The 27,018-nt window shown below is 50.6% G+C and overlaps 2 protein-coding genes and 1 long non-coding RNA gene across 4 annotated transcripts in view; 1 reads left to right on the top strand and 2 right to left on the bottom strand.

Moving 5' to 3' along the window:
* The window catches only part of PFDN1 (prefoldin subunit 1), a 31,971-nt gene extending 20,544 nt beyond the window's left edge, over nucleotides 1–11,427 (top strand). The window contains exon 4 of the mRNA XM_062605297.1: nucleotides 11,215–11,427. Coding sequence (XP_062461281.1) covers nucleotides 11,215–11,298 — 84 coding nt within the window. The 3' untranslated portion in view covers nucleotides 11,299–11,427. The remainder of the gene's footprint in view (nucleotides 1–11,214) is intronic.
* A 2,518-nt stretch (nucleotides 11,428–13,945) lies between these two features.
* Nucleotides 13,946–27,018, bottom strand: part of CYSTM1 (cysteine rich transmembrane module containing 1) — a 426,226-nt gene continuing 413,153 nt past the window's right edge. For both annotated transcript variants that reach the window (XM_062605299.1, XM_062605298.1), the window contains exons 2-3: nucleotides 23,628–23,875; nucleotides 13,946–14,403 (exon numbers count right to left, since the gene is read on the bottom strand). In XM_062605299.1, coding sequence (XP_062461283.1) covers nucleotides 14,297–14,403; nucleotides 23,628–23,856 — 336 coding nt within the window. In that variant the 5' untranslated portion in view covers nucleotides 23,857–23,875 and the 3' untranslated portion in view covers nucleotides 13,946–14,296. The remainder of the gene's footprint in view (nucleotides 14,404–23,627; nucleotides 23,876–27,018) is intronic.
* On the bottom strand, nucleotides 21,010–23,621 carry LOC134156886 (uncharacterized). The gene is made up of 2 exons (XR_009962102.1): nucleotides 23,145–23,621; nucleotides 21,010–23,113 (listed from the first exon to the last, which is right to left on the bottom strand). It is a non-coding gene; the product is annotated as an uncharacterized LOC134156886 (long non-coding RNA).

Here is a 27,018-nt window from a genome sequence, read left to right as displayed (position 1 = left end):
GATAAAATTTCTCCTCTTGACCCTGAATTCCCACTTGGAGATTCTTTAACTGTCAGGTTTCTTTAACAAGTCAGGAGTCCAGATGTTCTCTGCATTGAGAGGGAGACAATGATGCTTCCAGAGAGTCACTCATTCCTAGAGGTGGTATCTCCCTCTGCTTGCTGTACAGGGAGCCTGCATCTCTGATGTGGGGACAGTGGAGTATGCAAGTGAACTTAGTAGGTAGGATTAACATTTGGGCTTACATGGACCTTTTAGGAGGAAGCTATGGAAGCTCCGCAAATCATGGAGATTAATTGGGTGACAGTGAGGTGCGGAGCCTCCTCAGGCTCCCTCTGAGGACCAGGAGAGGTGACAGCCTTCATCTTGCATGACTTTGGGTACCTGAGGTAGCTGCAAGTGTCCGGATAGTTCCTTCTGGGCACGGACATTCAGACTTGGTGATGTTCCTGGGGCATTTTTCATCTTGACCTGTCCAGGCCCGAGTCTCTGCCTTCACTGCGGGCTTGCTCCTGCTTTTCAGGCTGCAAAGCCCAAGGCTTAGCTTGCTTTTGAGGACATGGGTGGTCCAGCTGCTTCCCTAAGCTAGCTGTCAACTGGGATCATCCAGAGCCATGGCAGATCCTTGGCATGGGCAAAGCTGTCAGCGCTTCTCTGCCCTTCACTGAGGTGCTTGTTTTGAAGAAGGGAGTAGCTCCAAAGCTCTGTTTTTTTCCTATAGTTCTGGCTGTGTTACAGGGAGGAGAATCTGCATTCTCAGTCCTGATATTTGAAATGGAAAATCCTCTGAGCAATGAGAAAAATAGGCTTGAAAATAATGAAGTGGTGAGAAGGTTGAGAGTATGGTGGGCACAGAGCCAACACTGTCAGGACAAAATCATTATTTATGGAGAAGCCCTCTGACACTGGACTGGGGCCAGGCAAATTTAAGGTAAATACTGGAGGAATTGGGGCATAACTAATGCTGCTCCACTTCTTTCTATCCTGTAAACTGACTGCTGATGGTAGCATGAATAACAGGCCTTATTCCTTGCTTCCAAGGCTGTGATGACTCACTGACTTCACTTATTTCTTTATGTTTAAAGCCTCACAGTCTGAGTGTCATTTGTCAAAAGTGAGGGTAGCAAAAGGATTGTGTTCTCAACATTCTTAACTTTGTGTTTTATGCTGTTTCTCTTCCATCTGAATCGCATAATCTCTCATCCCAGACAAGTGCAGGTTGGTTGTGTGCAGCCAGCATCTTGCAGCTTTAAAACGAAACAAATGCTCTTCAGTAAGCATGAGGAAGGAGGTGTATCTTTTTAAATCCTGGTTCCAATTCCTGTGGTAGGTTAGTTAGATAAAGATCAAATGAGTACATTCTGCTTTGCACATTGCGTAAGAAGCTTGCCCTGTGTTAAATAGTGCACAAGTCAGTGGTTGCAAAACATGATGTTGTGATCTTAGAGGCACAGAAAGAAGAAATCATCATGTTTAAGAGGCAATTCCCAGCTCTCCAAAAGGATCTTCCGCTGGTTTAGACCTGGGCTGGCTTTATAAAAACAATCAGTCACAATGTTTCAAACTCCCATGTTTTTGCAAGCGACTGCTTAATTAGCAATTCTTTGTTAATCTTCCCTGCACTGCAGACTGCAAAGTAAGCACACGAACTAACTGAGAGGGCAAAGGCTTCATGAAGGGAAAGCTGGAATTTGATTACTGTTTTATTTTCACTGTTCCTACCTTTATTTTTAGATGGATAATTGTGGATTTTAAAAGCAGGAGGATAATTAACATGGGTGTTGATTGCTTCCTTTTAAATCCTTCAGAAGCCAGTTATAGAGGTGCTTTCAAAATAAATGTTATCCCAGAAACTCACTTTAGGATTTATTTTTGGGGAGAGGTTGTTCTGATTAAAAAGGAGTTAGAAAAGAATTTAATGGAGAAAGCTTTTAAGACAAACTTTGCCAGTGTGCTCACATTCCTTTGGATTCCAGGGGAAAGTGAAATACATCATGACAATAAATAAAAACCCACTTCTGCTGCTGTGTTTAAATGGTTTTGTCCGTCCAGGAGCCTACATTTAGTCATCTGGGTTTGAAAACGTTGCTTGTTTCCTCTGATTAGCATTAAGCTGCTTTTATAATTACACAAATCATTTTAACACAAAGTTGGTAGATAAGTCTGTCTTTGTCATTTTAAACCAGGGTCTGATTCATTGTCAAAGCTCTCCTTTGTGCTTATAGCTGCAGAAGTATTCAAAGCAATGAGCTGAGCTGGATGCGAGGCCCTCTCCAAATTCCTCCTTGCATGAGTAATAGTTAGTCACAGAACCAGTGCCGCTGTCCTCGCCTTAGTCACCCAGGCCCATGCACTTGGTCCTTGCTGTCCTTTATGCCGAGCAGCTCTGGGGAGGGGGATTATCTGTGCCCAGTATATCTCCGTCCTGCCCCATCTGCTCCATCTAGCCTGGGGAGAACAGGAAACGATTATTTGGAAAGCGTGCTCCTGCGTGCAGGAGACCTGACCCAGCCCTGAGTCAGCTTTACACAGCCACACCTTGCTCCAGGTATGTGCAGGCTGTTAGGGCTTCCTGCTGGCCCTGCCGCTGGGGTCACCCTGCTCACTGGGCTGGAAGTGTATTCCTAGCAGGGACATGGCTGCATCCTGCCTGCGAGGCAGCCAAGGGAGTCTGAGCTAGGGGAGGATGCTGCTTAGCTGGGAGTTCACATCACATTCTCCGTGAAACCTGGAGAGGGGCTTTGGACAAGGGCCTGTAGGGACAGGCCAAGGGGAGTGGCTTTAACTTGACCCAGGGGAAATTGAGATGCGCTCTTAGACAGAAGCACTTCACTGTGAGGGTGCTGAGGCGCTGGCACAGGGTGCCCAGAAAAGCTGTGGCTGCCCCATCCCTGGCAGCGTTCAAGGCCAGGTTGGACACAGGGGCTTGGAGCAAGCTGCTCTAGTGGAAGGTGTCCCTGCCCATGGCAGGGGGTTAGACTAGATGAGCTGTAAGGTCCCTTCAAACCCAAACCATTTTGTGATCATCTCTTTGTTGCTGATTTGTTGAGTCCTTCAAGTTTATGGAAGTAATTTTTCTTTTTAAATGGCCTTGTTTGGCTGGGACTGAGAGACATAAGGTGTGGTATGATTGTGCAGAAGTCATGTTGCTGGGAGGTATTCTGGTGAGCAGTTCTGGCTCTGCAGGACCGTGCAACCCAAAGCACCAAATTAGGGAACTTAACACATTTTGCAAGAGTCAGTTTTGTGAGGGCCACTTCCACCAAACCAAAACGTGGGGATTTTCACAATCTGGGTGAGTTTCCCCTCCCCATATCCTAAGTGTTTGACCTGACTCCTGACGAAAGTCTGGTTAGGATGCACTATCTGTTGTGAAGCAATGTACTACTGAAAACTGCCCAGTTCTGGACCCTTCACTACAAGTGAGATATTGAGGTGCTAGAATGGGATCAGCGAAGGGCAACGGAGCTGGTGAAGGGCCTGGAGCACAAGTGTGATGAGGAACGGTTGAGGCATCTGGGGGAGTTTATTCTGGAGAAGGCTCAGGGAGGACCTTATTGCTCTCCACAGCTGCCTCACAGAAGGATGGAGCCAGGAGGTAGCTGGTCTCTACTCCCAAGGAACAAAGATTAGACTGGACATTAGGAACAATTTCTTCACCAAAAGGGTGCTCAGGCATTGGAACAGGCTTCCCAGGGCAGTGGTGGTATCGCAATCCCTGGAAGTATTCAAAAACCGTGTAGAAGAGGCCCTTAGTGACATGGTTTAGTGGTGGCTTTTGCAGTGCTGGAATAAAGGTTGGGCTTGATGATCTTAAAAGTCTTTTCCAACCTAGTTGATTCTGTGATTCTAAATGGGTGGTTTTGTCATGAAGGGTGTCCCTAAAGAATCCTCTGGCTTGGTAACACATTTCTGCTGCCACCTATTGAAAGGTTCCCAGTCACTTGCTTTTGTAGCAGTTAACATCAGGCTAGGGAGCAGGAGTTCACAATTGCCCAGTTGCAGAGAGCAACTGTCTCAGCCTCTAGTGAAAATACAGTTTTGGGGCTGAGACAACAGGTATGTGCAAGGGACAGAAGGGCTGCTCCACAGGCAGGTTTTCCCCTTTTTCTCTAGAAGGTGACCTCCCTTGCTACCAAGTGTGGAAAGCAGCATGTGCTTCTTCAAATTAGCTTTCTCAACAGCACGTTCCTCAGGGTTTCAGAGCACTACGGGAATGATGGGGGAAGCCCTGTTGGTTGTGCTGTAGGTAGGATTGGTACATGATGAAGGTGGATTTGCACTAGCAGTTCTTCAGGCAGGTGCTTCTGAAGTGTTGAGTTGGCAAGTGCACTCTTGTGCCTGATATTTCCTCCACTGAAATCCAGGTGGTTTTGAAATGACCGAGGGTCCCCGTTACCTCGTGGAAATAGTGGCTAAGGGAAAACCCAGGGATCTGAATCATCTCTGCTCTCTCCTCTTAGTAAATGGCGTCATTGTGCTGCTGTCAGCAGCTGTCATCAGAAACCAGCTGGGCTCCCTTCCTATTACACTTCACTCACTCTTGAGTAAACTCTGGGCAACTTCCTGAGAGCAATAACTCTGCTTGGAAAGTCCTGAAGTGTATCTAAATATTTGGTGGTTGCTGTAGCGTGGTAATTTCTAATGTGTACTTGTGCCACAGTGTTGTGCTGGGTGAGGACCAGTGCTGGGTGGACCCATCCGAGCGTAGGGCTGCCTGCAGACCCACCCCATCACTGGTGCCCACTATCTTGGTTCCTTCCGAAGCAGAAGCAGCCAGGTGCTGTTCAGCAGGTCCAGTTCCTTCCTGTTGATGGGTTCCAAGTGAAATCCTGTTGAATAGGGCACATCATCTTCCAAGAGCTCAGGCTGACTGAAACGTTTGCCTTGCCCACAGTGTGTGTGTGCTGATTCCTGGGTGTGCTGTGCTCTGGGGCAAGGGGGGTTTGGGCAATTCCAGCCACCTGAACAGTGTTGGTGGCCTCCAGAGGAAGGGCAGCTCACAGTGCTACTGCTGCCTGGCCCCAGTGTGCAGGCAGCACAGCTTGCTTTCCTCCTGAGGAAGATCCTCCCGTGGACAAGCATGTCATCCCTCCTCTGTCTCAGGCCCTGCTGATCACTTTCCCAAACAGTGTGCACATAGAGCCCTTGAGGAATGCCAGCAATGACCTGGATTAACTTTGGGAGCTACAGAAACCCTTGGCTAGGAGGTTTATTGAGACAGTGTCACAAGATGGCTTGTCTCGGGGCTCCTGTTTGAGGCACTGCATCATGCACGAAGACTCTGCAGCATTCCTCGACAGAAGCCTTCTAAGTGCAAGAGTGGGATGCCAGCATCTGGTGGCTAGTAGCCAAGTGTGCTGTGAGCTGTGGGGAGGGAAAGAGGGAGGTGTTCTGTGGGGAGAAACCTGCCAAGTTGGATGGAAAACAAGTAGGTAGAAAAGCAGTTTAAAAAAGGCTGAAGTGAGAAGGCATGTCCCAAAACCAGATCTTTACATTTCCATGGAAACATTTTTGTTTGGGTTTAAGCACATTTGTGTTTGCAGGTTGGGGCTTGAAGCTCTTTTTCTCTTGCTGAGCAGAGAGAGAAGGTGAAATTTGAAGAGCAAAACAGTAGACGTTGAAGATCCCTTCCAACCCAAGCTTTTTGATGATTCTATGAATGAGAAACTGTTACTTTGAAACAGGAAATTCATCGGTGAGCATGAGGCGCAGCGTGAATGATCCGTGGCTGTTGCGTGTAGTTTCCTGCTGAGAGCAGAAGTGCTGTGGTGGCTTTTGGAGCTAAGGGTGCATGCTGCAAGGCACCGAGCTCAACAGCCAGCTCAGAACAAGGCTCTGCAGACACGCGGAGCTGGCTGGAGGCAGAGCTGTCTGAATCATAGTGCTGGGGCAAGTGTGGTGCTTTGATCATCGAAAGCCTGCCCAAGAGGAGCTGATGAAGTTTTTTCGTGCTGTGGAATCTGTGGATGTTGGCTCTTTAATCGGTCAGGAATGTAAGGTCTGGGTGCGTCAGCACCGTCTCCAGCAAAGCATGAGCAACGTGATGCAATGAGGTGGGAGGCTCAAGCAGGAGGTGACTTCCCACTGTGTCAAAAGGCCATGGGCCACCTCCATGAACCACAACTCCTCTTCTTCTTCAGGGTGTGAGCTGTAATTGTATTTGCATTAAATCTTGTATTTCCGCAGCAGCTGCCAAAAGCAAATAGTGCGGAGCTGGTCAGGGAGCAAGTGTGGCCTGTGGCAGGGAGCGAAGTGCACGGGGAGCCATGGAGCAGGGTGATAGCAGGGTGAGTGCTTATGGCATTGCTTTTGGCCAGGGCACTGCTTCTGTGCCTCAGTGGGAAGGGGTGGCTGGTGGGTGCTCCCCTGTGCATGCTCTGGCTGGTGCCGAGCGATCTGGTACTTCCAAGAGCTTTGCACAGAGGTTAAGCAAAGAGGCAACTTGGGCTGGCAGCAGCCTCCCAGAGGCACTGCCTGGAGCTGCCCAGCACTCCCTGAGAGTGGAGCATTGCAGCCACCGTCCCTGCCAAGTTGTGGGGTCTTGCAGGAGGCAAGGGCCACGGGGCTGGTGGTGCCCTCCATGCCCAGGCAGCCACCTTTCTTCCTGGGAAGGGTTCCCGGGAGATGGACATGCGTTGCCTGTTGGATGGGGCTGCCTGAGCAGCCTGTCCTGTTTTTGACTGCATCTCTGATCACTTGGGAGATGGTACTTTTACTCCATGTGTACTAAAACCTACACAGGTTAGACCCTTGTACCACACTCCCAGTTTAGGAAGGCTGCTGAAAAGCTTAGAATTGGGGAAGGCTTCTGAGAGCTGGGAGGGAACAGTAACAGCCAGGCTTGGTGGTACCATTTGCTTTCAGGCACAGCCCAGCTTCACAGCCCCTGGGAGATGCTGGGAGGTCCAGCTGGTGGGGTTGGCTCCGCTGCCCAATGAAGAGTTCTTGGCCATCTCTTCTCACCCTCCATCTCAGTGTCAGGCAGTCATTAGCGTGGCAGACATACTTCCAGAAAGCATACTGAGGTGAGAATATTTCCTTTTGGGCTACTTTTCAGACAGCTCATCAAGGCTGTGGTTTGTCTTGCTCCCAAGCACTGCAGCCATTCCTGCCCAGGAAAGGTGACTGCTCTTGGCAGCAGGATTAGTTTAAAGGAATTGCAAAACTAAAGGTTGAGAGGCATTGACTGCACTGGTGTTTTGGGGGCATCTTCTGCAGTTTTGCACCCTACAAGCTCTCTGCACATGGCCCAGACCTCACTAGCCTGTTGCATGGCTGTGTGTTGGTCTTGTGGCCCAGTGCAGGGCGCACCATCCTTCCTGTACGGAGACAGAGTGGGGCAGGAGGGTTGTCACCACACACAAGGTCTTGGATGAGGACCAGAGTGTGGCCTGTGGTGGAAGCAAGTGAGGGTGAAAAAGCTTGTCCTGTGGTGAAGCAGGGCAGCTGGCTTGATTTCAGAGTATGTGTGAAGCGTGCTGCCCCCTGAAAATGTGTAACTGCAAATCCTCCTGCCTTCTCACATGCTTTCAGCCACTTTCAATGCAGCCTCTGGCTCTGCTTCCTCACCTCTGCTGTGGAGAGGCTTCAGGTGTGCTGATGGGAGCTGCAACTCAGGTCCTTCCTCCCTGCATGGGAATAGCTGTCGTGGAAACAAAGCAGCGTTCCTGAAACCTCCAAAGGCTGTGACATAGTGGGTGCATTCACTGCCCCAACTGGGCAGTGATCACAAGCTGTGCCTCTTAGATAAGGCACACAAACGCTCTAGAATAAATCTCTAGCAAGCAGATGTGGCAATTGCAAATCAGGAGGAGGAACTTCTCTTGCAAGTCCTTGTCCTCCAAGGGCTGTAGTACCTCTACTGTGGAGACAGGCTGAGAGAGCTGGCCTGGTTCAGCCTGGAGAAGGCTCCGGGGAGACCTTAGGGCAGCTGCCAGTACCTAAAGGGGCTACAAGAAACCTGAAGCGGGGCTTTGGACAAAGGCCTGTAGGGACAGGACAAGCAGGATTGGCTTTAACCTGCCAGAAGGGAGACTGAGATGAGCTCTGAGGCAGAAGCTCTTCCCTGTGAGGGTGCTGAGGCGCTGGCACAGGGTGCCCAGAGAGGCTGTGGCTGCCCCATCCCTGGCAGTGTTCAAGGACAGGTTGGACACAGGGGCTTGGAGCAAGCTGCTCTAGTGGAAGGTGTCCCTGCCTGTGGCAGGGGGTTGGAACTAGATGAGCCTTAAGGTCTCTTCCAACCCAAACCATTCTGTGACTCTGAACTGGCCCTGCACTGCAGCCAGAACCATCAGCTGACAGACCTGCCTGCTCATGCTCTCCTCTTTGTATTTCCTCCTTCCTGCCTTGCCAAACTCGAGAGCTAAAACCTCGCGGCCATGGGCTGGCCCAAAAATGGGGTCAGAGGATGTAGGTTTAACCAGGGCTGCAAATTGAGAGCAAATGAAAGCATGTGAGCTCAGGGCAGCTTGGAGGTGGGGATGAAGAGGCCTTGATGGTGTTCCTCCCAGGGAACAGATCCCACCAGCCTGGCAAGTCTGGCTGGACCAGAACAGCCTCCAGCAGTGCGGAGGCAGCATGTGTCAGCCGCTTGCTCACAGCGCTGCTCCCTGGGAAGGTGCAGCAGGGAGACACAGAGCTTCCTGTCTAGACCCCAGTAATCACTGTGAGGAGGAGTTTGCACGCAAGCTCCTGCTCTTTCTCCTGGGATTACCAAAGCAGAAACCCAGGCCCAGCTCCTTGGGCAGGGACACCTCGCTTCTGCCACGCATCCTGGAAAATGTCGCGGCTTTCTGCTCCTTGCTCCTACATGATTCCAGCTGCTGGGTGCGAGCCAGTGGCTGTGCTGGCTCTGCATCACTGGCTGTCAGTGTGCAGGATTGCTCAGGAAGCCTGTATCCCCCCAGCTGTGGGTGCAGGGTTTCATGGGACGCTCCCTGAGCTCAGTGATGAGGCTACTTTTGGGAGGGAGGAGTAAAAGCATCAGGACCAGCCCAGATCCTTTTGCCCCAGAAATTACGTGACCAAGGAGAGTGACTGAGGGATATACAGATTCCCTGAATCCTCATCTGCCTGGGGCTGCAGGTGGTGATTAAGTAAAGAAATGGCATTAAACCACATCCCTTTGCTATGAGCTGCGAAGCTCAAGCACCCGGGGAGGGCAGAGCATGGTACTGTGCAGGAGTGGGCATTGTGGATCGCTGTTCATAGCCATGAGCACTCCTGCTCAGCACCAGGCCACTGTGGACCTCAAATGGTCATCAGCATGGCCTCCTAACTCTGGAAGTGTCTCTTGCAGCCTGGTAGGCACCAGGGGGAGTGTGGAGCACAGAAGGGCAGAGCTGTTCATAGCCTAGTTCCATTGCACTAAAGAATAATGGTTTAGTAATAAATGAATGTGTGGAAGGCAGCTCCGTTGATGCCACTCTGCAGTCAGTGCAGTGAGCAGGAGCTCAGACCCACTCAGGATTTCTGGGACTTGTCTCTGCTCGCAGCCCCTGGATTCAGTTCCCTGGCAGTGAACCCTTTGCTGTCTGTTGGGGCAGTGGCAGCAGCCCTCATGCGTCAGCGGGTTGCAGGCAGCAGGAACCCACGCTGCCTCCTCACCCTGCAGCTCCTGAAAAGCAGCTCTTGTGCCTGGGGACCGTGTGAGAGGGACAAGGAGCCCTTTGCCATACCCACGGCCCTCGTCGCTAACAGCTTTCACTGTTTGAATAAAAGCCCTTCGCAGTTCAGAACTGGGGCTGGAAGGGATGTCCTCATGGCACGGGCATTTCAGCTGAGTGCACAGATGTGTCACTGCAGTCTGCTGTCAGGGAGCCGAGGGGGAGTGATGGCAGCAGAACTGTGCTAATGAACTTCCCTTTGGGGCTAAGGGGGCTTGCAGGAGTCAGGGGGAGGCTGTCAGGGGGCATCAAAGGAGGATGGAGAAAAGATGGAGAGAGCAGGTAGCTGGTCTCTTTTCCAAAGGAACAACTGGTAGGACAAGAGGTAATGGCCTCAAGCTTCAATTTCTTCACAGAGAGGATGATCAAGTATTGGAACAGGCTGCCTAGGGCAGTGGTGGAGTCGCCGTCCCTGTGAGTGCTCCCAAACCATGTAGATGAGGGCCTCAGTGACATGGTTTAGTTGTGGCCTTGGCAGTGCTGGGGAATGGTTGGACGTGATGATCTTGAGGGTCTTTTCCAACCTGAATGATTCTGTGATTCTGTGGTCAGCTTCACAGTTCCTGCCTGTCGCCAGCACAGTGCCTGTGTCCTCTGGCTCATGAGCCCCCTGGCCACGCCCCCCATAGCAGGAGGCTGCTGGTCCATGGAGGCCAGTGTGTGCTTGGATAAAGGCTGCAGCCTGCGCCCATGGGTGCTGCTCTGCTCTCTCACGGGTCCCTCCGTGGAGCTCTCCCTGTGTTCTCCACAAGCCCAGCTCTGGGAATCTTCCCCAGGGTCCCCCCCCAGCTCACAACCAAATACATTTGGAGATCGGTGCCCAGAGCAAGGGCTGCCCATTCTCCCCCAGCAGCGTCTTCTGCCTGCCTGGCCTCACCAGAGACTGTTGTGTCTGTTGTTTGGAAACCCAGAGAAAATAGTCAAAAGAGCCAAGTGCTGATTTTTCCAGTCACCTAGGAGCACCCAGACGAGCAGGAAAAAACGCTGTGTGCTGAATTCCTATCTTGGGATGCACAGCTTCGGGCTGCTTCCCTGCCAAGCTTCTCCTAATTAAAGATGATTAAGGAAACACACGTATTTGGTGATGATGCCAGGGAATTTCTGATAGAAAGGAGGGTCTGGGTTTAGAAAACTGGCCCAGCTGGGGGAAAAAAGAGCCTTTTTTACCCAAGTGCAAAAGGACTTTGCTGTTGAATCCATAAGGAGGCCTCAGCATGTTAATTCGTCTCTAGGCTCCAAGCCTACAGGATCTGATTTGATTTCCTTCCTTGCTATGGTTAACGTATCCCTCTTTTTGCAGCACTGCTGTTGGAATGGCCCCAGCAGCTCTGAGGAGGGTTCAGAGGGAACAAAATTCAAAGGCTGTATAAGTGTTGCAGAGGCTAAACATTAACGTTTCTAGGCTGCCTCTGGGAATGAATAACCGCTGTCCTCGCCCTGGGAAACGTGCAGGGACACGCGTGCCCTCCGCAAGCTGCCTACAGCAGGTCCGTGCAGTCAGTACCAGGGTGAGCCTTAACTCTCCTCTGGGTTTTCTACCTTGCAGCAGAAGAAGTCGTACCTGGAGCGGAGCGTGAAGGAAGCAGAAGATAACATCCGGGAGATGCTGATGGCAAGAAGGGCACAGTAACCGTGCGGCTCCCACTGGCCTCCTGCGACCCCCTTGGAGTGGTTTTGGGCAGCTCTACCCAAGCGTGGTCACTGCTGCCCACTGTGTGTGCTCCTGTGGCAGCTCCAATAAAATCGCTGTGAAGCCTGGGCTCAATTCCTACTTTTATTGACAGATTGAGAGTTGGGCTGGGTCAGCCTGGAGAAAAGAAGGCTCCATAAGGGGAGACCTTAGAGCAGCTCCGGTGCCTAAAGGGGCTGCAGGAAACCTGGAGAGGGGCTTTGGACAGGGAATGGCTTTAACCTGCCAGAGGGGAGATTCTGTGATTGCCTGCCGCCTCAGAGTCTGCTCTGCCTGTGGGGATTTGATGGAGAGAGGAGCCGGTGCTGGGGTTTGGGTTAGCGCTGTTTGGGGCATCCCGCTTCACTCTGAGGAGCCCAGAGCCCTTGCCTGCTGATGCTGGACCCAGGTCAGACTGGCTGCTGTGTGCTGGAGTGGAGTGGCTGGTAGGGCAAGGCAGGGCAGGGGCAGCCATCGCAGGCACCTCCAGGTCCAATGCGTGTGGTCATTGGCTGTGCCTCAGCAGTAACAGCCCCGGTTCCCTCCCTGCACCCGGCTTGACAGAGCCCCGTGTAGCAGCGAGCTCATGGAAGGCCAGTGCCACCCTGTGCTGCGTGCTTGCAATGCACCAGCCCGGCCGCCTCCTTCCCTTGCTCCTGGCTGAGCTGAAATAGAGCCTTCAGGGATGTCTCCTCTCTTGCCCATGGGTTCTGTTGTGCTCTGGGCTGGCCCTTTGCCACCCGCTTCACCTCCGATCCCGTCACCTCCTCACTGCCTGCTCTGGTCTCATCTTCAGTGGCACTCGCACACCTGCCCCATGGACACCGGGGCCCATGTGCTGATCCCCCCCGTGCACTCACCCGCTGCACACACACAGTGGGGGCCCTCACCCAGGACAGAGCTCAGTACAATTGGACAGTGCTGGACATCTACACCCAACCCGTCCTTTCATGCCTGCACCTCGCTGCTTTTCCACACTTACTGCTCCCCAGTTCACCTGCACCTCTGCAGCCCTTCCCGATGAAGTGTGCGAAACGCACCAGGGTCAGGCCCTGTGGCACGGAGCACAGGGCGGTGCAGGGTGTGTGACTGCAGCCACCGGGTGCTTGTGCTGGCTGTGGGTGTGAGGTGGCTGCACAGGGCTGGGGTAGCTCATGCCTGGCAAGGCCATACCTGGGGTCAGCCAAGGGGGGTGGGCTCACAGAGCACTGTGTAGAGATGAGGGCTGCAGTGAGGGGGAAGCCAGGCAGGCAGGGGAATGGGCCCAGCTGAACACCCCACCTTTACCCTTCCCCGCAAGGTGGGTGCACCGGGGACCACCCTTCCGAGCCCTAAGCTGCCAGGAGGTGACCGCGACCGTTCAGGAGCCTAGCAGCAGAGCTGAGCTCAGCCCTTAGCCAGGGGCTTGAATGCTTCTGAGGCGTGGCTGCTGTGAGGGGCCCTCAGCCACCCAGCCAGAGCAGCACAGTACCATTGCCAAGACCCATCGGAGGCGTGCAGTGTGCCTGGGCTGTACCAAAGGCAGCAGCATCACCCCAGGGGGAACTCGCAGACTAAAGCAGGCAAAAGAACCCAGCAAAGCGCTTGTGAGGCCTGAGCAGAGCTCGTGATGTGGCAGCCGTAACCCTCAGCTACCGTTAAGACTGCCAGTGCTGCTTGTGCTGGGCCCAGGGGCAGCCAGGAGTGCTGCAGCAGGGCACCTGGTGACACCGGGCAGGGGCAGCGGCAGCCATCACAGGCACCTGCAGGTCCAATGCCTGTGGTGATTTGTTGTACCTCTCACAGCTGAGCCCTGTCCCTCCCCCATGCAGGAGCAGGTGAGCAGAGCTGCTGCATCCACTGCAGCACAGGAAGAGGTTTCGGACCCAGACAAGTGCAACTCCTCACTCAGCTCAGCTCGGGCCACCCTTCCCTCTGCTGCCAGCTCTCAGGGGGGCTGGATACACCATACGTGAATGCTGAGTGCAGCACCCGGGGAAGCTCTGCTCCAGAGGGTACAAGGTGACAGGGGATCTGCAGCAGCACAAAGCACAGCCAGTGCGTGTGTCTACCAAGATCAGTTTTGCTCCCAAGGCAGGAGAATAGGAGCAAACCGGGGCAGTGCGCAGCTGGGTTGTGACAAGCAGCAGGTTTCCCCTCTCTGCCACGGATACAAGCTTTTTATCCCTCTTCTGGCCAGGCATGCCACAAAACAGCTTCAGCTCTAAATCCTCAGCACTAAATTAATCCATGGCCTTGTTTCTTCTTCCCCATTAACTCACCCCCCACAAGCCTATAGATGGTGGATCACTGCTCAAAACAGGGTCAGAGGGATGAAAACCCGGCTGCGCTACGCACTGCAGGATGAGGGGTCGGGGTGGCAGGCACAGGCATCCCACAACAGCTGGTCCCACTGTGCTCCCACAGCTCATGCATTGGGATGCTGCAAAGAATCCCCCAGATGCTGGTAACGGGGGCCAGAGGTTCCCAGCCCAGACCCCTGCGAAGGACTGAGGCACCAACTGCTGCTGGAAGCCACGGCCATCGCTGGTGTTGCAGTCAGCAGCAGGCAGCAGCGGGGGAAGCACACCCTCTGCGGGACACATTGAGTGAAACAGCCGGGACCTGGTGAAGAAAATCAATTGTTGGCTTTAATTATTGCGTACGTCTTCATCTCTAGGACTAGGAAAATTTCAACTGATAAATATACATTTCATAGGAATGCCTTTGGCTGAAAGACACCGTTAGCACATTCTTCAAAGTTACAACAAAAGTCTTAGAAATGTTAAAAAGGGATTTTTTTTTTCCTTTACTAAAATAAAGAAGTGCACCCCCCATCCCAACAAGGCGCTAGGACTGACAGATGGGAACTCTTGGCTGTGCAAAGCAGAGTGTTGATTACAGTAACAGAAAGGAGTTAGGGCAGGAGTGGGGAGCCTGCATAGCACTCAGCGAGAGGTTCTGGGGCGGCTGCGCGCGGTCAGGTCAGCATGTCCCAGAGGCAGCAGCAGCACAGCGCGGTCCAGCACGCCGTCAGGCAGGCGTTCTCGCCGGAGTCGTCCCTTCGCCGCTCCTCCACCACGTACACTGCAGGGACACAGAGCTCCATCAGCCTCAGCGCCGCACAGAACACCCACAGCACCCAGCCACATCATGGAATGGGCTGGAACCCAGTTCCAACCCCCTGCCACGGGCAGGGACACCTTCTGCTAGACCAGGTTGCTCCAAGCCCCGTCCAACCTGGCCTTGAGAAACCTGGTGTAATGGAAGGTGTCCCTGCCCATGGCAGGGGGTTGGAACTGGATGAGCTTTAAGGTCCCTTCAAATCCAAACCATTCTGGGATTCTATGATTTATGCTTTTTAGATGATTTAAACCCATCAGAAGTTTTAAACTAGAGCCACCTGTTGAGGACATAATGACAAAGCACGTTCAGAGCATGTATAAAGTGCTGTTACAAAACGCTTAATGGAGTACTTAACAAAATGGCTCTCCTAAACACGGGGCTGTGCGGTGGGAGATGGGCACTGCCACCACGTGTTCGCTCAGTGGCTCGTGTCGGATGCTGCCTCCAGCACCAGCGGGTCACAGCAGGCACCGCTCCTCCCTGCCAGCACCTTCAGCACAGCCACCGCCAGGCTGTGCTGGAAAGGTCTGCACTGAACCGGTTGATGCGCAGGCACAGCAGCCCGGTCAGGACAGGGCTAGGACAGAAGAGACGGCTGTCACCGGACAAACTGCCAGAAACTTTAACCATAGCCATACAGCATTAATGCTAAACCATAACCATATGCATAACCATAACCATGACCATAGCCATACAGCATTAATGCTAAAAACCTTTTCCCCATCAACCAGTTGTGTGTGGGGCTTATTCTTATAAAAGCAGAACAGATCAAGATGGTCAACCATTCACTTACACCTGCCAAAGTGCATAGGGCAAAAACCAGTTCAAACAAAGGCTTAGATAAACTGTTCCCAGCCAAGCTTCTCAGTAAGCTGGAGACATCCTACACCAGTCCTCTCATTTTGGACACTGTGCAGCAGAAAGTCAGCTCCAAAGCACTAAACATAGTTACAGAAGTCCCCAATGAAATCAAGAGAACATGGTAGCACCTTCAGCCACATGTTAGCACCTTCCTTCAGCCTATGCATTAGGGCTACTTTAAATGCAGCAGATCCCCTGTGAGCAGCACAGTAAGAGACAGCATAACAAAACCCTAGGCATCTTACTCAAACCTCTCAAAATCATGTTGTTAGGAAGCCTTGCTCAACATGTAACTGACACAATCTACCCAAGGTCTTCCCAACTTGCTTCAACCAGAAGTTTTCCATAAAGAGAAATCTGGTTTTCTACTAGAATGGATTTACCAGCAAAACCCCAACCCAAAATACACCAATTAAGGTAACCACTGGTTTTCTATGGTCCTTAGCAGAAGCCTGAATGTCTCCAAACTAAAGCCACCCACTTTGCTGTGGTGAGCCTTACTGGGGACCTCATTAGCTGCTTTGCACCTCTCTTTTGCCCAGGGTCAGATGCTCCAAAGACCTCCTGTGGCATGCAAGGGTCCTTGCCACCATGGGCAGAAGCCCATTAGCACTTTGGGACTGGTGGTCTGATACTGAAGAGAAACAAGGGCTGTTTCCCTGAGGCACCAAGCAGCACTCAGGTTAGGCTTGAGTTTTGATGCCTCCATTGCTTTTTCTGAAACAGGATGGGAGAGGGAATAAGTTGAGCAGACCCTCCCAGCTTCTAATCACCCTTAAGGAGCATAGCACACAATGAATCATGCTTACCCCAAAAATGGCAGCACTCCCTGTAATCACACAGTACCAGCCCGTGCAACCCAGTGCAAATAACTCCCACGTTGTTTTTAAAACAAATACTACAATACCTTGTTATTTCATGCACAGTCTGCTTTATCTTAAGCATACACATTTTGTTTCTTTTCATACCTAATTGATGCGTTAATCATTAGCTCCATGAGGGAAAGGCATAGGCAGCACTTTTCACCTGGTTTGGTATTGTGACCTTAGACTGTAGTGCTCCTTATCGCAGTGCTTTAATGGGTCTAAAAGGCTTTGATGACAGAACCAGCCCATCCTGTCCAGGGACAAATCTCCCTTTAAGGTACCAATTTATCCACACAGGAGCCCCCCAGAAAGCCAACAGCGATGGCACTTGAGAGCCCTCAAGCTCTGCAAGCCCTCATTTGCTCCATGCCACTGGGTGCCATGGCTCTTTACATAGGCATTTCAGGTATGACATGGAGGTAGAGAGCAAGCAACAGCTCACCTCAGGCAAGTCAAGGTGCAGGCTCAGCTGCACGGGGAGGAGCGAGGTGTGTGCACCCCTGGGTCAGCCCAGCCTGGCACCAGCCAGCTCCACGGACTTTCCTCTTCCCAAGGTGAAAAGGCAAGAGAAAAGCAGTAAGTCTTAGAGTTACAGAATGGTTTGCGTTGAAGGCACCTTAAAGCTCCTCCAGCTGCAACCCCTGCCACGGGCAGGGACACCTTCCACTGGAGCAGGTTGCTCCAAGCCCCTGTGTCCAACCTGGCCTTGAACACTGCCAGGGATGGGGCAGCCACAGCTTCTCTGGGCACCCTGTGCCAGCGCCTCAGCACCCTCACAGGGAAGAGCTTCTGCCTAAGAGTTCATCTCAGTCTCCCCTCTGGCAGGTTAAAGCCATTCACATTGTCCTGTTCCTCCAGGCCCTTGTCCAAAGGCTCTCTCCAGATTTCTTGTAGCCCTTTTAGGTATTGGAAGAGTATTAGGCCTTGAAATTTACTTCTCCTTTAGGTCCACCTGTGTGCAGCACAGAACCACCTCACATGCAGACAGGTTACTTGCACTCCTAGCTGCTGTAAGCTACTAGGCAAGGCCTGGGGCACAGAAGAAGCAGCAGGAAGCAGTTCACCAAGCACTGTTCCTGCAGACCAAAACTCTTCCTGTGGTATCTGAACAGCTCTTTGCCAAAGTCACAGCTATGGCAGAAGTATTCTTCATATTCTTCATTCAGAAGCTCAGAGCAGAAGCATTACTACCAGTCATCTTGTCCGGGAGGAAGCACACAGCAGAGAAAGAACCAAAAAGCCCTTCCCCACCTGTGAATACAGTGGTTTTTATCACAAGCACCAAGAGCTTTGTTTTCACTTGTGCAGGCAGCAAGAAGTCTTGCTTAAAACTGCACACCACCATTTTAATAATAGTTTCTTCCAGGGTTAAGTGCTGCCTGCAGCAGATCGGTAAGTCAGGTCAGCCTGCGCATCTGGTTCTACCTTCCAAACATTCTTACCTAAGTCCTTCCTTTGGAAAATCTTCATGTTCAGGATGAAGGCCAGAGAAGGGAAAGTGAGCAACAGAACAAGGGAATGAGCAGGAGCCAAGGGACGCAGATGGGACAATGACCAGAAAACAAGTGTTTCTGAACTGCTTTTTGGGATGCACACCCTAGGTCTGCAGATCCAGCACTGCAGGAGGAAGGAACACCCAGCACTGGCCTCTGGGACAGCCACGTGTCCTGGAGGAGATCCCAAGCAGGCAGCAAATGCGGAAGAAGAGATGCATGACCGGGAAGTAGAGACCAGAGGACTTCAACTAAAACCTTCACACTAGCTGCCACTAAGGCTGCTGCCTACCCACAAGACCTCCAGGGCAGAGCCTGGGTGCAGATGAGATCTAACTCCCTTGGCAAGAAAGGCATTGCATTGTTCCCTCTCCTCTCTGGGAATATTTGCTCATGCTTAACAGCTTTATGCCTGACATGTCACATTCCCAGGCCCCCCAACTCCTTCCTGCGCTGAGGCTCTCACTGTACACACAGTCCCTACAGAGACCATATTCAGATTTCAGGAAATACCTTAGCACGCTCCTGAAACAGATACCAGCCAGAGCCAGATGGAAACACAATAGCCTACTTCCAAACAAAAAAGCTCCCAAAGCTGCAAAACACTCAGAACAAATTTGACAATCCCCAGCTCTAAACACAAACAGCTCTGAGCACCTGAGCACAAATCAAGTAGAGAGGAAGCAAGCTGTCAGTGAGTAGGGGTGGTCTCGCCTGCAAATCCCCTCTGCCAGGGATAGCTGCAGACCTAGCCCAGATTTCAGCCCGGACTCAAGCAGAAGCAACTAATGTACAATGACCCACGCTGGTATCAAGCCTGCCCTCCTTCGTGGCCGCATGACTATATTCAGCAGGTTATGAAACATCCTGCCCCTCAGTTCTCACATGTCTGAGCAGCTCTCACAGTCACCCTAGAGAGCTGTTTCAGCTTTCAGGGAGCTAAAAGGCAACATATTGCAGAGAAATTACCATGCCAGTGTGCCAAGTGAGAACTTTCCAGAGCCAGCGCTGCACTGGCCACATTTCACACCAGGGTAAAGCCATTCTCCTTTCACACATCATATGTGCTCCAAGCATGGGTTAGGTTTGATCATAAACAGTGCAGAAGATGTTCTTGCAAGTGAGCTCAGGGCTGTGGAAGAGGCGAGTTTCCTCACCCAAACACAAAGGGGTGGGATTCAGAGATCTCAGAGATGATGGCAGTGCTACTCATCAGCATTTATGGAGTATAGATGTGCCCAGGAAGATTTAACATCACTAAAAAGCAGGGCTATAGGCACTCCTTATAGAAGAAAAGCATACCTTATGTTGTACTCGAGTCTCTGCATCAGTTAGCTCTCCAGAGCACTATAATCCCCATCATACAGGTTAGAAAGTGTACAAGAGAGGCACCAAATAAGAAATCAGCTTCTCCCCAGCTCAACAGTACAGTAATTCAGGGCTTCAGACCCTTGAGTTTTCTTCTAGACTGCAGCGGATGCAGAGATCTCCCAAAGCTACAGAATTTGAGAATTCCCTCTGAATTAAAAAGAAAAATAATCAGTGAAATCTTCATTTACTGTTCAAGCAAGGAGGCATTTCCCACCAAGTCAACTGCAGGGCTAAGAACAGCACATTCCTCAGCTCAAGTGTTTTTACTGAAAATCAGCATCAGCCCTAGATTTAAACAAGACCTGGCTTGAAGGGATTTACTCAGCAAAATCTCAGTCTTACAAGGGTCCTGCTAGAGTGGTCTGTGTAACAGACAGGGGGAACAAAGTCCAGTTTTAAAGCAAAGGCCACAGAGGGTGTTTACTCAGCAAGACCCTCCTTGAGTACCACAGTCTGTGCAGCACTTGCGGTGCTGGAAAAAGGCTCTACAGCAGCTGCTTCTCACCCAGACTGGGAAGGACTGCCTAGAACAGCAGCCTTCAATTGGGTCTGCTATGGAGCCAGCCTTCGCCTGGTTTACCCAGTTTGTCTGAGGAAGGTTTTCAGATACAGGACCTGAGTTCTGAAATCCTTTTCTTTGCATTGGGCTTTTCCCAGCTTATCCCCTCCTTTGGGGTTAAAAGCAGCCAAGGTGAGGTCAGATATCAGCCCCAGGACAGCACTGTTTGCCAGCAAACAGCCCCCACTGTTTGTGCAGTGAGCTGACACAAGCCAGGGACAGAGGGAGGTATGATACAGCAGTCCTGGGGGAGAGAGCACAGCAGGTTTTAATGCACACAGTTATAAGAGGCAGATAAGAGGACAACTGCCAAGTGAGACCTCTCTTTGGCAGGACACCAGCTGTCTGGAGTCACAGGTCCTGAGGGTTAACCTAAATGGAAATGCTTGGAAAGGGTCAACATACAGAGAGAAGGCCTGCTGGAATTGCTACATGCTGCCCTCCAAATAACCTGCTGAGGGAGGCTCAGCTTCACACAGCTTGAGAAGCATGGGGGTAACCACTGAAAGGCACCAGACAGCCTAAACAGAGTGATTAGCTTCCCCTCCTTTGTACATGTAGAGGAGAAATCCACTCCTTGAGCAGAAGGCAGTGACTGTGTCTAGGTGACCTGTTCATTCTTGCAGCTGGCCAAACATTAGGAGGCAGGCAGCATCAGTGTGACTATTACTCTTATCAGAGCCAGCTTTGCTGGCAATAGGTCAAATGCAGCACTGAGCTCTGTTTGCCCTGGGCTGGGGGAAAGGAAGGCTGCTGACAGAGCCTGGTGCCCTCTGGCACAGCAGGGAAGAACCTCACCCATTACGTTGTTATGTATTAGCAGGGGGGGCTGGGGAGATTAAACTGGGCAAATTGCTAACATCAGCCAGTGCTTGCAAAATTACTATCACATCATACTTTGGCTCATTCCACTTCTTTTTAAAGCATGCCATTATCAACTGCATTACATTTCACCTCTAATTTACATAGACAAGAAAGCACCTGCTGACCAGTCACCAGATACTGTGGTTTCTTTATGCCAGTTGATAACAAATTAATTGGGAATGAAAACACTGGTGGAGAAATGAGGTATGTTTTTCCTCCAAAGGAAGTCCCTGCTGCTCAAGGCCTGCCTCCTTACACTACGCTCCATGCAGGCACTGTCCTTCTTCTGTGTGTGTTTCCCAGCCTTGTTCTACTGCAGATGAGTTCCCTTTACCTACCCAAACCACTGTGTGACACTAAATGGCAGATTATGGTCTTTCAGAAGCTCATGCCTGGTCAGACTTCATGTGCACAGACAAAAGGTATCCTTTGGTTTACACAGTGGGAAAGATGCAGACAGAAATCAGCACAAATCAGTCCAGAGATAGAAAGCTGAATCAGATACTCTGAAGGATAACATCCCTCAGGCTCAACATATAAATTACCAGCTCTATAGGTAAAGGTCAGGTTGTTTATTTCTGATGGCCAAGTCAATTATTAGCCCCTGCAAGATGCAAGAGGTGTTGTTTCTTTGGAGACTTTGCTATTGGTAGCCTGGGCAAGCCCAAACCCCAGCTATCAAAACACCTAAACCCATAGTCATGCATCTGTGTGTGCCACCTCAGCAAGTCACCTAGCCTCTCTGGCTCACTGCTCCTCCACCTGGAGGAAAAAACATAGGCTTCAAGACCTTTTACACCCAACAGTGTGGAGGCAGCTAAGGTGACTGAGGAGGTGCAAGCTTGCACACGTTGGACTCCATCTGTGCTGGGAGAAGGGGTAAAGAACAACCAACTGCCATTATTACCTCCAGTCTCCCTCTTCTACAGGGCTGTAATTCATGGAAGTCATATGGCCAACAGCACTGTCTTCATGTATAAACCACAAGCTGCAACTCAGACCCTCACCATGGCTAACTAATCCTACACAGTCTGGAGCGGAATATACCTGTTCTTGTTCAGCGCTGTTCTGACTCCACTTTCCTCCAACAAGCCTTTATAGATGTGCCCCTATTTACTGTCATATTGAAAAGATTACATCCTCCATCATCTATTTCTACCAAAGTCATTGCTGCCTTAACAGTAATAACTTCCTCTTTCCAGCCTAGATGTTACCTACCCTTGCCAAGCATGACCCCAACAAGAGGGACAGAACAATATGGCCCAGGCTTACAGCTCTCACATTCTGAGGATGCAGAGGGCCAGGTGCTGCTGCTGGGGAGATGCATGGCTGCAGGATATGGCTGCAGAACATACCCAGTGCTGCTCAGCCTCAGGAGGCCGTAACAGCAGCCTTGGAAACAAGGCTCAGTGGTTCATGACCTCTTCTGCAGCATGAGGGATGAAACCAGCACTAAGTTTAAGCTGTTTCCCTGTATCATCTCAAGAGTGAGCTACATGAGGTTTTTTTCTTCTCCAAGGGCCAGACAGGCCACAAATTGTTAGATTAAATCACACCATGTCCCATGGCAACAACAGTATGTGAAGAACGACCTTAATGTGCAACGGCCAAAAGACAGCTTTGTACAGTGGCAGAGGCCTCAGGGGAACTGTCTGAGTCCTGACAATTCTCCATTGTGTCAGCTTCAATACCCACTTTATCAACCAGTCTTTACAGCAGCAGTACCTGAAGTACCAGTGCCTCACGCAGCTGTAAAGTGACTTAGGTTTTGATTTGAGGTACATGTCAGTCTCATTTCTGTACACCCAGGTCTGCTCATGACCATGCCAGATATGCAGCACATAAAAATCCTAACTCTCCCTTCCCTCCTGACAGAGCTCCAATCTAAAGCACAGCGCCTGGACAGCACCTCTACAGAAGCGCTCCTCACATTCCCTCCTGCAAAACAGCCTCTTTGGGGAGCTTTTGGTAGCCCAAGGCAGCCAGAACAGCTATAGGTACTTCAGGCTCTTCTCCAGAAGAGTTTGTTGTGATATTCACTGCAGTGGAGGAAGAGAGGTGATGATGGCTCCTGGCTTCCCAGCCTGGATGAGTATTTTTATCACTGAAGAGCTGAGGGGGTGAGTTACATCCCCATGATGTATGAGCAGAGATTTTACAACCTGCGAAGCCTGTGAAACAGTGACATGAATAAACTTGGTCTCTAGGCAAGCGCCCTTGCCAGCAAGCTAAAAAACACCCCAAGGTAAATGCAACACTTTCCATGGGGAAAAGGCAGAGACCCAAACCAACCTTGCCGGAATCCCAGAGTTGTGGAGGTTGGAAAGGATCTCTGAAGATCAGAGAGTCCACTACCCTGCTTAAGCAGGGTCAGTTCCCTCTTCATTCCTCCCCATCAGGTATTTATACACCTGGATAGGCCCCTTTGAGCCTTCTCTTCTCCAGGCTGAACAGTCCCTCCTCTCTCAGCTTCTCATATAAAGATGCTCTGGTCCCTTAGTAATCTCCTTGTCTGTCCTCTGACAACTCAAACCTGCACCAAGGGCTGCAGCAAGCCCCACAAGAGCCATGGATACCAGAGTAAACCAGCATACCGTACTGAGTACGTACACAGCTGGAGCAGCTAGCTGCCAGGATGTTACATTGTCCCCTTTCCCCTCCTCAGAAATCTGGGGTTTTCCACGGAACAGTAATAGCTTCAGAAAAAAAGCAGAAGACCAGGAATGATTCCAATATATCACTTGGACAGATATTGATGGGCTCACGAAAACTGATGACCATTAATTTAGTAGGAACTGTACATTTGTAGGGGGTTAGAACTCGATGAGCTTTAAGATCCCTTCCAACCCAAACCATTCTACGACTCTATGATTCTTCGATAAAGCCAGCAAAGCATATATAACAAGCTCAGCATAAGGATTCTCTTGAGCTACCAGCACTAAGGATGTTCAGCAGTATCTTCCAACAGCCAGAGAACTGCTAGAGACGCAACAACAAAAGCAAGCAGGAAAACAGGCTATCAACAATCGCTCCTTCAAGCAAGCGTCCACCTCCCCTATCCCTGCAAGGGTCAGACACTGGTAACCACATTGTGTCAAGGTCAGCATGCACTCACACTTTCACAAGCCAGAAAGGGTCACGATGACATGGCACCACAGCTGCCAGGCTTACCTGTGTTTTTAGGCCCATCTGCATAGACTGGTCCTGGAGGTGGAGGAGCATTCTGCCATCCATACTGGGGATAGCCTTGGTAACCCGGCTGGCCTGGCTGGTAGGGCCCGGTGGGTCCAGGAGGATAGCCCGGGTAGGGGCCAGGAGGACCGCCTGGCTGCTGTGCATAGGGTGGGTATGGGGCGGTGGGGCCCGGGCCGGTGTAGGGTGGAGGGTTGTCGTAGTTCATATGCGATGCAGAATCTGTCCTGCAGAAGAAGGAAGACAAACACAAGAATTGGTTTGGCTTTTGTCTGCTTCATCCGTGACCATGCAATCCCCATTTCAGATTGCTCTCAAGTGTGAGAAACAGACCTCAAAATACCTGAGTAAAAAAGCGAGTTTATCTTTTAACCCTATCACAGGGGCATAGACTGAGTTGAAGTGATTTCTTTCAAGTGACACAGCAGAGTGACTTGCTGCTCTCCAATCACGTATCAGCTGTTTCACCCTAAGACATTTAACAGTCTTGTGACTGCAAAGCAAAATCCTCTGCTTCCACTCAGGATTAAATTGCTTTCAAGAGAGATTTAGAAGTGAGTACTTCATGTTTCTCTCTATATTAAAAAGAAAGCCATGCAGAAATGTCCCAGACACGTTCGATAGCCTTAACAGAAGAAAGAGTGAACATAAATGTCCATTACACTCCTGCTAATTGTTACAAGTTTCTAGACCAGCACTCTGGAGCAAGGCTGTACGTGAACAATTTCCTGATGACACTCTAACCCAGAACATCTCGTATTTTTCCAGTAATATGCAACAGAATCATTAAGCCACGAGCAATCAGGACCTTGGACGCAGTCTCATTCAAAAAGCAACATTAAAGACAGCTCAGAGAATTGATGTTCATAAAACCTATCCAATGTTATTAGTCATGGCACAGCCATCAAAAGACAAGACTGTCACAGTAATGCAACTTAAATTAATCTCTGAGCACTATGACTAAGCAAACCATTTCTTACATTAAGTTTCTGAAACTTCTTCCTGTTTGAGAAACAGAAGTGTCCTTAATACCATGTGTTCAGGAACCATCCTGATTGCAGCAACAGTACTCTGCTATTTCCTTTTGACATTACAGGGTGCAGAAGGTCACCATTTCCTCCCACATCCCACAGGCTTTAGGAGAAATACCAGGAATATAATTTGCCCTGTTGAAATTTGCTACTGCCAGCACAGAATCCCAGACTGGTTTGGGCTGGAAGGGACCTTAAAGCTCATCCAGTCCCAACCGCTGCCACGGGCAGGGACACCTTCCACTAGAGCAGCTTGCTCCAAGCCCCTGTGTCCAACCTGGCCTTGAACACTGCCAGGGATGGGGCAGCCACAGCTTCTCTGGGCACCCTGTGCCAGCGCCTCATCACCCTCACAGGGAAGAATTTCCTCCTTATATCTAATCTAAACTTCCTCCATTTCAGCCTGAACCTGCTTCCCCCCGTCCTATTACTACAGTCCCTGATGAAGAGTCCCTCTCCAGCATCCTTGTAGGCCCCCTTCAGATACTGGAGGCTGCTCTGAGGTCTCCACACAGCTTCTCTTCTCCAGGCGGATCAGCATAGAGCAGGGGAGGTAGCAAGCAGGATCCTTTTTGGATAGTGCTGGAAAGGGCAGGCAGCTGGGCTAGGCTGACCTGGGTGCTCCATACTCTCTACCCACTCTTGGTGATGTGCAGATTTTGAGTCCAGATGAGACCATTACACATCTCGACTGAGCTCTGGCATGACACAGATTACAGAATTTCACCTCTGTAACCCCACAGTGAGCCCAGAGCAATCATGTGCCAGGCAGAAGCCAAGTGAGTCAAGCCTCTGGGGCTATGTTTAGCTGCTGCAGTCCCTGACAGGGTTGCAGTGAGCTTTGCTTGTTTACAGCTTGCTATTTCATCACTGCAGAGACCGTCCTGCCCCAAGCAAAGATCCTCAGACTCTCTGCTTAGTTACACATTACTCCTGCCTGAATGTCGCCAACAGGGTGCTGGCTGTTGCACACTCCCAGTTAACTGCTTAGGCAGTGCTGTTACATTTCAAATGAGATTTCTTAATGTTTTTGACAAGAGTTTTAAATGTTCAGCCAATGCCAGGGAGTAGAGGAATTTTATTTAGTTATTGTTTCTATTGCCCGGCCAGACAGGACTGCTCATCTTCAAATGGACAAGCACAACATACATTTAACTTGAGGCTCTTTAAGCACTGCACTGCAGTGCCTCTACCAAGTCTGCAGCAAGGAAATCCTCCCTTCAGAGAGCCCATGAAAGACAGGCAGCAAGCCCTACAACTCACTTTAATGCAACAAACTATTTGGGACATAATAGGTCACTAATGTTCATCTAACCTAAAAAATCATCCCAAAATAGCAGCCAAAAGCAAGTTCCCAGGGAAGAACAAGGCCAGAGCAAGTGTGTATATCATATGCATCAATTCATTTATCTACATTTGCCATTTTAGTGCCGTAGCAAGGCTTAAAAGATGTTGCAATTCTTCAGCTGGCTGTGAGCTAAATTCAGGCAGTGGATAACTTAAACTCAGCCATCACATTGCTCCCTTGCCAGTGGGATATCTGTTGGGACCTGCAGGGGCATCTTCCACCATCAGGGCTGGACATTCACTCCTTCCCCTGCTCCCTTCAGTACCCAGGCATGGTGCCTACTCAGTGTGCTCTGACTGCCTGGTTTCTGTACAAGAACCCAATGTGGGACCACACCAAAAGCCCTTTGGAGAGCTGGTACAACTGTCAGTGGAACTACATGGTAGAAAAGCATCTCTGCAGAAAGGTCTGAGGTGGTACCAGTTGTACAAGGCTGTACCTGGTAAAGCTTGGAAACCACTGAGCAAGTGTGATAAGGCAAGAGCCTGGCTAAAAGCAACAGCCCTGGGGATGAATGAAGAAAACTGCATCAATAGCTCTGGAGAAGAGCCTGAGAAACTGAACAGACTCATTTAAAAACCCAAGTCTGAATATGGCTTGAGCAAACAGGGGACAGAAATACCCTTGAAACAAGAAAAAAATACCAGTGCCCTTTGAGTGTTCAGCAGCTCTGCTTAGAAATGTCAGACCAGGTTTTGAAAAGGAGGTAGGTTTGTAATGGGGGCTAGTAACTTAGTTTCTGCCTATTAATGTGATGACTGGAGAAAACTGGAGACTCCTAGAAGCCAGACAGATGCCTCGGTAGAGAACTCAGAACAACAGAGCAGCAGAAAAGATGCAGAATGAGATTAAGAAGGGCATATTCCACCACAGCAAAAGTTACTTTTTTCCCCCTTTAAAGTTGAGGGTAAAGTAACACAACTGGGATTAGGCAAGCAGCAAAAGAGAGTATCCAGCAAGAACAGCCTCAGCAGGTTCTACATTGGGGATT

The sequence above is a fragment of the Pezoporus occidentalis genome, unplaced genomic scaffold (genome assembly GCF_034315485.1).
Source record: "Pezoporus occidentalis ecotype Australia unplaced genomic scaffold, CSIRO_AGI_Poc_V1 ctg91, whole genome shotgun sequence".
In the NCBI taxonomy this organism is placed as follows: Eukaryota; Metazoa; Chordata; class Aves; order Psittaciformes; family Psittacidae; genus Pezoporus; species Pezoporus occidentalis.
This window is presented reverse-complemented; position numbering and strand designations above follow the sequence as displayed.